General features: G+C 47.2%; 1 protein-coding gene across 1 annotated transcript in view; it reads right to left on the reverse strand.

The window, feature by feature from the left end:
* Positions 1-6,826: 6,826 nt before the first annotated feature.
* SEPTIN12 (septin 12) overlaps positions 6,827-11,260 on the reverse strand; it is a 15,182-nt gene continuing 10,748 nt past the window's right edge. The window contains exons 6-8 of the mRNA XM_019660244.1: positions 8,195-8,291; positions 7,281-7,332; positions 6,827-7,195 (exon numbers count right to left, since the gene is read on the reverse strand). Coding sequence (XP_019515789.1) covers positions 6,991-7,195; positions 7,281-7,332; positions 8,195-8,291 — 354 coding nt within the window. The 3' untranslated portion in view covers positions 6,827-6,990. The remainder of the gene's footprint in view (positions 7,196-7,280; positions 7,333-8,194; positions 8,292-11,260) is intronic.

Raw genomic sequence — 11,260 nt, forward strand, 5'->3', positions numbered from 1 at the left:
TAATGGTGGTGGTCACAAGGGACATAGCTGACCCAGATTCCTGAAGCAGAATAACAGGGGCTGGTGGTTGATTTGGTTGGGGTGAAGGAGAGTCAAGATTAACTCATTAGTAAAATGGGGATATCATCTGCCATAGGCACCATTGTGATTAAAAGAGGTGAAACAATCCCTGACACATAAAAAAGGCTCAAGATATGCTAATTTTGTAAAAGAAAAAAGAAAAAAAAAAGACTACCTCTGTGTTCAGAGCAGTATTTGTAATGGCAAAACCTAAAAACAATCTTGGTGTCAATCAACAGAATGATGGATAAATCTCACAGAGACGATGTTGAGCAAAAAAAGCAAGTGGCAGTATGGTATCATTTCCATCAATTATAAAAACATACAAAACAATACTACATATTTAGGTGTATACACATATGTATTAAAGGGTACAGAAATGCTTGGGGTTTGGATAAACACCAAATTCAGGATGATGATTACTCATGGAGGTGGGGCAGGGGTTGGAGAGAGATGTGATGGGAGATTGCAAATTTTAATATCTTTTTTAACAACAAAACAACAAACAACAACAAAAATAACCATTGTTGGGAATTTGCATTCCTGAAGTATTGAAACCTATCAAATGTTTCCATAAATAATTTTTTCCCCCTTTTTCATTGGGGAATTGGGGGGATGGGAACAGTGCTGGGGAACTGGTGGAAGGGGAACAGACAAGTTGTTGTGGTTTTGTTCTTCAGTCTAGTTGTGGAGGACGTTGCTTCACTGACCCATGTTGGTATTATCATTGCGCTCTTCCCGGGTGAGGCAGATCAGTCGCCGCCTTCTGGACGGCGGCTCACAGCGGCTGCTGGCTACACACGGTAGCCCATGGCAACCCACCTGCCACAGGGGCTGCAGCCTACGCCGTCGCCAGGGACTCATGGCAGCCCAGCTCCAGGTTGAGCTGTTGCTCAGCATCTTAGCTGTGGAGGGCAGTGTCACTGGCCCTCATATGTGGGATCCGAACTGGGGCCCTCTAGCGTCCCAAGCCAGTTCTTAACCATCGCGCCACTCGGCCGGCCCTCATAAATAATTTTAAATACATGCAGTGCTAATTTTTAAGCAGGCCTTGTTGGCCCTATACTGTTTCTATTTTAACCTTTAAACATTTCTCTATAAAATTTTTCTACTTGAGGTGTAACATATCTATAATAAAGTGTACAAATCTTAAGTGTATGTCTCAAAGGATTTTACAGCGCTATACACCTGTGTACCCTCCCCCCAGATTAAGATATAGGTCATTTTTAATACTTTAGAAGGCTCCCTTGTGCTTCCCAGCCCCGGTCAATACCCGTAACCTTTGCCTGAAACCACTGATCTGATCTCTATCACCTTAGATTGATTTTTCTGGTTCTTGAAGTCTGTAAATGGCATCCACACAGAATGTTTTCTTTGCTGTCTGACATCTTTCACTCGTCGTTATGTCTGTGAGCGTCATCCACGCTGTTGCGTTTGTCAGTAGTTGGTTCATTTTCATTTGTCAAGGACCATTCCATTGTATGCCTATACCACAATGTATCCACTTTCCTGTCACTGGATATTTGCCCTATCCAGTTTGGGGCTATCATGCACAAAGCTGCTATAAACATTCTTGCCCATGTAATCTGGTGGATGTTTTATGGTACCTGGTACTTGGGAATTGTTGCCTTACAGCTGCCTAACTGTTTGTGCCCCTGCGCCGATCCCATGACATCATAAGGAAGTGTCTCAGAGGGCTGAGACCCCATGAAATGATATCAGTCATTCTCCCTTATCGGATGGTTTCGGTACAGTGACTCCATCCCCTGGGGTTCTACGTGTGTATGAAGGCACAGTACGTGTTGGAGTACAATGGAGACTTTCGGGGAAAACAGTGGTCAGGCATGAAACTCACAGACCGTGGAAAAAACAAGTTTCACTTCCTTGTAGGAGTACTCATAAAAGCTATGCGTTGGCCCAATTCAGGGCTCAGTCCTCAGAGACTTTAATCCCTGGGCCCCGCTTTAGCCTTATACTAGACTCTTGTTTTTCTTAACCCTGCGCTGCCCCTCTCCTTCTCCACAGCCCTTGCCGCGTGGGACGCGACAGGCAATTCATCTTGTGATTCCCCATTTTTAACAAATACTCCCTGAGGAGGCCGATTATCTCAGTTGGTTAGAGCACAGTGCTCATAATACCAATGTTGATGGTTCGATTTCCACATGGACCACTGAGATGCACCCGCCACAACTAGATTGAAACAACTACTTGACTTGGAGCTGATGGGTTCTGGAAAAACACACTGTTCTCCAATTTAAAAAAAAAATGCTCCCTATTGTTATTTAATAAGATGACTGTATCGTGATAACATGAACCTGCTTAGTGTACCACACAATCAACACCCCCCCACACACCTCCAAAACAAAACAGTTAGAAAAACTCCTTATGGGATCTTGGCATCTGTGAGCAGGTTTGTCCTCACACAACGGTAAGGTAGGAGGTTGGTATTGCTATCCCCGTTTCACCCAGGAGGAAATGGATTCCGTGGTGTAGGATGACTTCTCTAAAGTCCTGCAGTTAAAAATGGGCAGTGCTGAACTTGGAACCCACACTTGCTGGGCTTGGGAAATCTCAAGATGTGTCAGGTGAGGGTTTCGTCCTCCTGTCGGGCGAGAAATGTGAAGAAATCTATGTTTGGCCCTTAATCGGCACACAACTGAGAGTCTATGTTACGCATGAACTGCAGAGTCATCTTGGGTGTTGCAAGACCTTCCAGAACTGGAGGTAAAGTCATCAGCGGAGAGTAGGACCAACACTTCCTGGAATACCCTACCCTTTCCTCGCCCCCCCAAAAAAGATTGCTTCAGTGAATAAGAGCGGATGGCAGGGTGGGAAAGCAATGCAAGGGGTTTATTAGAGCCTGGAGGAGGTGCCAGTTGTGGGGAGGGCTCCAGGAGGGTGATCAGGCAGGGGGATGGAGGAGTCAGGCTATCAATCTCCATGGGTAATCCTGGTCAGGGCCAAGAGCTAATATTTTAAATGTACTGATGTTTTCTGAATAGGTAATACATGCGCCTGATTAACAAGCCGTTCACTCAGTACTAAAGGAGACAGAGAGAAAATGAAATCTCCTTTCCACTCCTGACTCCCAATCCAGTTGCCCCCCCCCCAAGAAGCAACCATTTGCCTCATTGTCCTGAAAACCAGTCCAGAGATATTTATGCTTTGTGTGCTGCCATCCACGATGCACTCTATTACTCCTTTTTTCCTCTCATCAATATCCTTAGATGATCCATCAGTATCTATACAAACAGAATAATGGGAGGGAACTCAAATTGGACAGGTTGTGGGCCTGCCCTTCCCCCACCTCTCTGTCCTCATTCCCCGCCCCCCTCCTAGTTCATGGTGCTACAGGCACACAGGCTGTCTTGTCTTTTCTTGAACACATCCAGTACACTCCTACCCCAGGGCCTTTGCACTTGCAGTGCCCTCTTCTCCTTCTGTCTGGAATATACTCTGCCCCCCACATATCCCTATAGTTTATTCCTTTACTCTTTCCTGTCTTTACTCAAAGTTCCCTTCTCCACTTGGCTCTGCCTGACCCCCTTCTTGCAGTTGCAAACCCCCTCGATCCTAGACAGCTCTATACCCCTTAAATACCTTACTTGGTGCCAGGGCACCCATCACAATGCAACATGCTCAGCATTTTACTTATTTGTTTTGTTTATTGTCATCTTGCCCCACCCAGGGACAAGCTCCTGAGGGCAGCAACTTGGCTTTCTTTCTTGCAGAACCCAGCCTCCGTAGCAGCACATAGTGGGCCCTGGAGATCTGTTCCTGGAAAGAATACATGGATGATTGTAGAGCCTGCCTCAAATGTTTTTCTCCTCCAGGTTTATTAAAATATAATTGACGAGTAACATTGTCTAAGTTTAAGGTGATATACGAATCTATTGTGAAATGATTACCACAATAAGTTAGTTAACACATAGTTATCTTTTTGTGTGCGTGGTGAGAACATTGAAGATCTACTCTCTTAGCAACTTTCAAGCATAGATAATACAGTTTTGTTAACTATAATCAACGTGCTGTACATTAGTATTTAGAACTTATTCATCTTATAATTGACAGTTTGTACTCTTTGGCCAATATCTCCCCATTTTCCCCTACCCGCAGACCCTGGCAACTAGCATTCTATCCTGTTTCTGTGAATTCAACTCTTAGATTCCACTTATAAATGAGATCATGCCCTGTTTGTCTTCGTTCTTATTAGGACCACCTTATATTCCATGGTGTGGTGGGCTGAAGAATGTCCCTATAGAGATATCCAATTCCTGCTCCAGGACCTAGAGATATGTTATATGACAAAAGAGACTTTGCAAATGTGATTAAGGATTTGGAGATGGGAAGGTTATCCTAATTATCCCAGTGGGTCCAATGTAATCACAAGGGTCGTATGAGGGGAAGGAGGCAGAGGGAGATTTTACCGTGGAAGGCAATGTGGTAACTGAAGCAAGATGGGAGGAAGGGGCCAGGAGCCAAGGAATGCGGGCGGCCTCTAGAAGCTGGGAAAGGCGAGGAAATGGATTCTCCTCTCAAGCCTCCAGAGGCGGCACAACCCAGCTGACACCTTGCTTTTGACCCAGTGATACTGATTTCAGACTTCTGACCTCCAGAACTGTGAGAGGATAAATGTGTGTCATTCAAGCGTCCAAGTTTGTGCTAATTTGTTACAGCAGCCACAGGAAACTAATACACACGGTATGGGTGTCCCATGATTTACTCTCCAGTCCACTCCTGGTGGACAGGTAGGCTGTTTCTTGTCTTCACTACACTGAGTACCACTACCAGTGGTTCTCAACCCGGGAGAGTGTGCCTCCAAGGGGATATCAGGCAACATCTAGAGACATTTTTGATTGTCACAGTTTGGATGGGGGTGCTGTGGGGGTGGGGGGCGTTGGCTAGTCAGTGCTACTGGCATCTAGTGGGTAGAGGCCCAGGGATACTGCTAAACACCCTACAATGCACAGAACAGCCCCCGCACAAAGAATGACCTGGTCCCAAATGTCAGTAGTGAGGTTGAAAAACCTGGTCTATCTGTAAGATTCGTTCCTAAAAATATAATTGCCGAGCCAAAGGGCGTGTGCTTTTGAAATGTTGCAGACATTGCCATATTGCCTAGGGCTAATATTTACTTTGGGCACGTGCTCGGTCCCTATGTAGCAACATCTCTGAGATGTTGGTGTGGATGGTATGGGTGCCCCCCAAGCCTGGAATCAGCTGCTTTGTAAAGTTGATGGGTAAATAGCCATGAGGCAGGCATTGCAGGGTTTATTCATGTAATAGTCGGGTCTTGAACACATGTCACGTGCTGAATGAAGCCGACATATCTCTGCTCTCACAGAGCTCCAAATCTAATAAACCAGAAAATAAACCATGTGACACATACACAGAGTGGGCAGTGAGTACATTGGCCTGGGGAAGTCCAGGAGGGCTTCATAGAAGAGGTAACTTTTAGCTGGCGTGATGGTTAATTTTATGTGCCAACTTGACTGGGCCAAAGGAGTCCCAGATGGTTGGTAAACATTATTTCTGGGTGTGTCTGTGAGGGTGTCTCTGTAAGAGATGAGTATTTGATTTAGTAGACTGAGTAAAGATGATCGCCCTCCCCCGTGCATGTGGGTATCATCCAGTCCATTGAGGTCTCGAAAAGAACAAAAAGGCGGAGGAAGAGAGAATTTGCTCTCTGATTGAGCTGGTGCCCTCAGACACCAGCAAGCCTGTATCTTGGGTAGTTGGATTCCGGCTGCCACTTACACCATTGGCGCCACCCCAATTCTCAGGCTTTTGGTCTCAGAAGGAATTACATCACCAGTTTTTCTGGGTCTCTAGCTTGCAGATGGCAGAAGTTAGCCAATTCCTGTCCTCTCTTTCCGTCTACACACACACACACTCACACACACACACGCACGCACGCGCGCGCGCGCACACACACACACACACACGCATGAGTATATATCCTGTAGGATCTGTTTCTCTAGAGAACTTTAATACCCACGTTGTCACTCACTGAATGCTCACCACATACTCTCTCCCTCAGGAGCTTGGGTATTCCTCCCTGGATTATCAGAGTCACCTGTCCTTTTGTTACCAAACTAACTGAGCTTCAGGCCTCCACTATGTGGGATTCCATGAAGTCCCTTTATTTTTGAGGGTTCCAGAAAGTCCTGGGAAGTGCTCACACATCTGCAGGCACAGCCTCCGCCCCACCTGAGCTCTCTCCTGATCCCCTCACCTGTGTCTGAGAGCCATTTCTCCAGGCTGTGGAAGGCACATTCCACGAATTACTCCATTTTGTCTGCACAATGCAGTGAGAGCAATGCTGCGAGAGCAATGCTGCCGTCCCTTTTTATAGATGAGGTAACTGAGGCCCAGGGAGGGTAAGTGACTTGCCCAAGGTCACGTGGCCGAGAGGGGATTTCACATCAGCTTTGCCAGACTTCAAACTTGGAGCTGTTCTCACCATGTACTCCTCAGCCAGGACAGGGAAAAGAGAAAGGCTGGGGCAGGGGATGGGGGTTTGAGGAGAAGGGCGAAGAGTTTGGAAAAGATGGCCAAATATGGGCGTCTTTGTGATGCTGTGGGTCTGGCCATGGGCTGGAAGGGAGGGTTGGGACTAAGGGCACCAAGGGCACAGCCTGATTTGGAACTTGACTCCGGCCCTAGGGCAGAAGGCGCTGGTCATCAAAGCACACCCTTCTATGTCTTCGCGACTCCCCAGGGCCAGGGCTCTCACGCTGTTACTTAAAAAAGAACCATACTTTTATTGAGGATAGCCCAAAGAAGTCATTTACAAAATGCCTTTTGTTCTCAAAGCACAGCTTTTTCTACAAAGAAACCTCCACCTTTAATACATGCTCTCTAATACACAGGTGTATGTTGGGGGGCTGTGCACTCGGGGAGTCTCGCAGGCCTGGGGTATGTCCACGCTCAGTACTCCTCTGTGGTATTGTCATGGATCCGCCGTCGGCCGACCTTTGAGGGCCCAGCGATGACTGGGGAGCTGGGGGGGGTCCGGGCCAGGTTCACCCAGCCAGGCCCGCGGGGCAGTACATGGCTATCGTTGAGTCTGCAGACGCGGTAGTTCTCGTAGTGGACATTGTGGGTGATGTCCTTCAGATCTTGTAAGTGGGAGCTGGGAGATGGGCAGCAGGTCAGCCTAGGCTGACCATAGCAAAGCCCAGGACCCCTGCAGCCCCCTGGGCTCCCTGCACCCTCACCGGATGAGCAGGTCTCTCAGGAGGGTGAACTCACAGTGAGCCATGTTCTCCACTGCAAGACAGGACACTGAGCACAAAGTAAGCACCACTGTATACTGCACAACACCTAATACCTACCACTGCACTTTTCCCACACTTCTTACCTGTCTTATCCCACCTCCTTTTCTCGCTTTAGTCATTCATTCAAACATTCACTCATTCACTCATTCATTCAATGTTGTGTCCCTGGTGCCTGGTATAGGTGGCTCCTAAAAATAGTTGGTGAATCAATGAATCCACTGACCATTTATTATACACTTAATAATGACTATAGTATAATCTGTATGTTGTGCCACATATAATGTATTATATATTATATTCTACTTTTAATAATTATATTGATAAATATAGGGGGCTCAGGCCCTGGCCGTTTCTCCTTCACCTTCCAGTCTCACCCTCTGCTACTCCCTCAGGTAGCTACCCTCGCACTCCACGTATTTCCTTCATTGCACTTCTCCCACCTGTCGTTGTCTCATCAGCTCTATGGGGACAGGGGATCCTGTTGGTCCTGCTTTCACTGTCTTCCCTCAGAAACTGCACATAGTAGGCCCACAGTAAATTCTGACATGTAAATAGGGCGCCTTCTGGGTGTCAGGCATTGTGCAAAGCAGTGGCCCTGCCCCCTCCAGCCACCCTATGAGGTTGGTGTTACCATGATGCCCATTTTACTGTGAGGACACTGAGGCCCAGAGAGTCAGTAACTTGCCTGAGCCCTCTCAGCTGCAAAGAAGGACTTGATCCCAGGTCTGTCTGTTTTCTGGCTTAGGGCTTAACACTGGGGCCCTGCGATAGGTGCTAAGGGTCCCAAAGGCAACAGTGCATGCCTGGGTTTCCAACCCATTCTCACCTGTGTTTCCCCAAACGCCTGCACTGACCTTCAATGACGCCCCACTTCGTCTTCCGGCCCAGCACACACCTCCCGTTCACCAGGTGCTCTCGGTCAGCCCCAACCACAGCAAAGGGGATCCGTTCCTGTGGGAAGGGGACAGGATGGGAAGGTTGGCCCCACCTGACAGGTGGAGAGATAAGACCCCCAGGTAGGAAGGGTAGGCATTGTCCTTTACGGGAGCAGAAAGTGATAGAAGAAGCATAAGCTATCTAACGAGTCAGAAGATGCAAAGTCAAATCAGTGCCTCGGTTTCCTCATCTGTAAAGCAAGAGTCATAATAGTACTGACATAGGGCTTTGGGAATGTTTGGGAGGCGCTTAGCATAATTAAGGGTCAGCAGAGTAACCCTTGGAAACTGTGTCATTACTAATAGCCACGTGACTAATACAATCTTGCTAACGTCAAATCTCTTCCCTGTGAAACAGGAACAGTAATCGCCTTTGACTGTGAGTTACCATGATAACTTTGTAAACCGGGGGTTGGCCACCTATGGCTCACAGGTCAACCTGGGCCTACCTCTGGTTTTCCTCTGTAAAGTTTATTGGCACACAGGCCTGCCCATTCAGTCACTCTCGTCTGTGTGGCTTTCTCACTACCACAGCGGAGGCGAGTAATTGCAACAGAGACCACTTGGCTCAGAAAGTCTACAACATTTGCCATCATCTGGCCTGTCAGAAAAAAAGTTGCCTAAACCCTGTTGTAAATTTTAGTTGTTTACTTGCTCCTTGTCGGAAGTGGGGATTCAAGCTTCTAAACTCCTAAGTGCCATAATATGGGTTTGTTTTTATTTTAAAAACTTAATTTGTGATAGGGATTAAAACTGATCCTAATAATAATAACTATCTGTTGCACACTTATTATGTGCCAGCCCGTAGTAAACCCTCAATAAATGTTATGCGTCTGGGTGATTTATTGAGATATTTGAGAACATGCTCTTTGTATTTCGCCTAGCTCTGTTCCAGCTGTGGCCAGGCTGCTATCTGCCTGCCTTGAGACAGAAACCAGAAGTTGGTGAAAGTCAGGGTTCTTTGAATCTTTCACAGGAAATCCTGTTCATTCGTCCAGTGGGGAGGGGAAAGAGAGACTGCGTAGAGAAACTGGGTGCCAGATGGGAAGCCTGCCTCCATGTACAGATGTGCAGTTTGTGCGCTGCACAAGGGCAACTGGACATGAGGCTGTGTAGGCCCCTAACTATTAAGGAAGCTGCTGCCTTTTTCTAATTCAAGCAAAATTGCTGGGTAGGCTAGCTGGGTTCCTGGGGGAGGGAGTTGAGGCCTGGTGTCTGTGGCTAATGAAATGAACCCCAGGCCTCAACCACATGCTTTGCAGGATCTAGATGGACTGACATTGAATGCACCACAGGGACAGCGAGATGAGGGCTTGGAGTTGGAATTCGGTTAATTCAAAGAAAATGAATATGAGAGCTAGTTCCCTCCTTTTCTGTAACAGTTTTATTGAGATACAAATCACATACCACAAAATTCACCCTTTTATTTATTTATTTTAAAAAGACTTTATTGGGGAAATGGGGGAGGGGAACAGCGTTTGGGAATCGGGGAAGGGGAACAGACAAGTTGCTGTCCTTTTTGTTCTTCAGTCTAGTTGTGAAGGACATCGATTCACTGACACATGTTGGTATTATCATTGCGCTCTTCCCGGGTGAGGCATTGTGCTCTTCCTCGGTCGCTGGCCACCGGACGGCTGCTCACGGTGGCTCTTGGCAGCTCACGCTGGCTGCCAGCCACTCACGGTAGCTTATGGCAACCCACTCACTGCAGCCTACATGGTCGCTGGCCCAGTTCCAGGTCGAACTGTTGTTCACCATCTTAGCTGTTAGAGGGTGCATTGTCACTGGCCCTAATGTGGGATCCGAACAGGACCCTGCTGCTCAGAGCTGGCATCGCAAGCCAGCTCTTAACCAACACGCCACTTGATCGGCCCAAAATTCACCCTTTTAGATGTTAGAGGCACAGTTCAGTAGTTTTCAGTATATTCACAAGGTTGTGCAACCATTACCACAATTTAATTCCAGAGCCTTTCCATCACTCCAAAAAGAAACCTGTGCCCTTTCAAAGTCCCTTCATTCACTCTGACCCCCAGCCCCTGGCAACCACGAATCTTTCTATCTCGACAGATTTGCCTGTTTTTGACATTTCATATAATGGAATCACTCAACATGTGGCCTTTTATGCCTGGCTTCCTTCACTGAGCATCACGTTTTCAAGGTTTATCCATGCTGAAGCCTCTATCAGAACTTCAGTCTTTTCCATGGCCATAATATTCCATTGTATGGGTAGACCACACTTGTTTACCCATTCATAAGTTAACGGACATTTGTATTGTTTCCACTTTTTGGCTATTACGAATAAATCTACTATGAACATTTGTGGACAAGTGTTTATGTGGACATAGGTTTTCATTCTCTTTGGGGAGTGGAATGACTGGGCCATGTGGTCACTCAGTGTTCAACCTTTTGAAGAACTGTCAGACTGTTTTCCAAAGCGACTGCACCACGTGACATTCCTGCCAGTATTGTGTGATAGTTCCAGTTTCTCCCCATCCTCACTGACACTTGTCATTTTGATCATAGCCATCCTAGTGGGAGTGACGTGGTGTCGTTGTGGTTTGGGTTTGCACGTTCCTGGTGACTGACGATGTGGGACATCTTTCCATGTGCTTACTGGCCATTCGTGCCGGGGACCGAGAGACCCATCCGGAGCTGTAAAGGAGAGGCTGGTGCAAGGCACACTCTCTGGCTGCATCCTTAGCAAGGCTGGTGCAGCACCTCAGCATACGGAGGAGGTTTCCAGCACCCGCAGGTGGTTTCGATACGTTAGGTACTAAACATCTTGAGTCTGAGGCATTGGTTGCTAACAATCTGCAGCTGAGCACAGGAAGTTCCCTGCCCAAGGCTATCTCCTAACCTTTCCTGCCCCCGCATAAGCAAGACTATATAAATAAAGCATGGCTGCTAGCCTGGGTCACTGTTCTCCCATCAGGAGACAGCTGTCCACCTAGCACCCGCTTTCAAGTATTTCTTTGTCTGTCTTTT

The sequence above is a fragment of the Hipposideros armiger genome, unplaced genomic scaffold (genome assembly GCF_001890085.2).
Source record: "Hipposideros armiger isolate ML-2016 unplaced genomic scaffold, ASM189008v1 scaffold_315, whole genome shotgun sequence".
NCBI classification, from domain to species: Eukaryota; Metazoa; Chordata; class Mammalia; order Chiroptera; family Hipposideridae; genus Hipposideros; species Hipposideros armiger.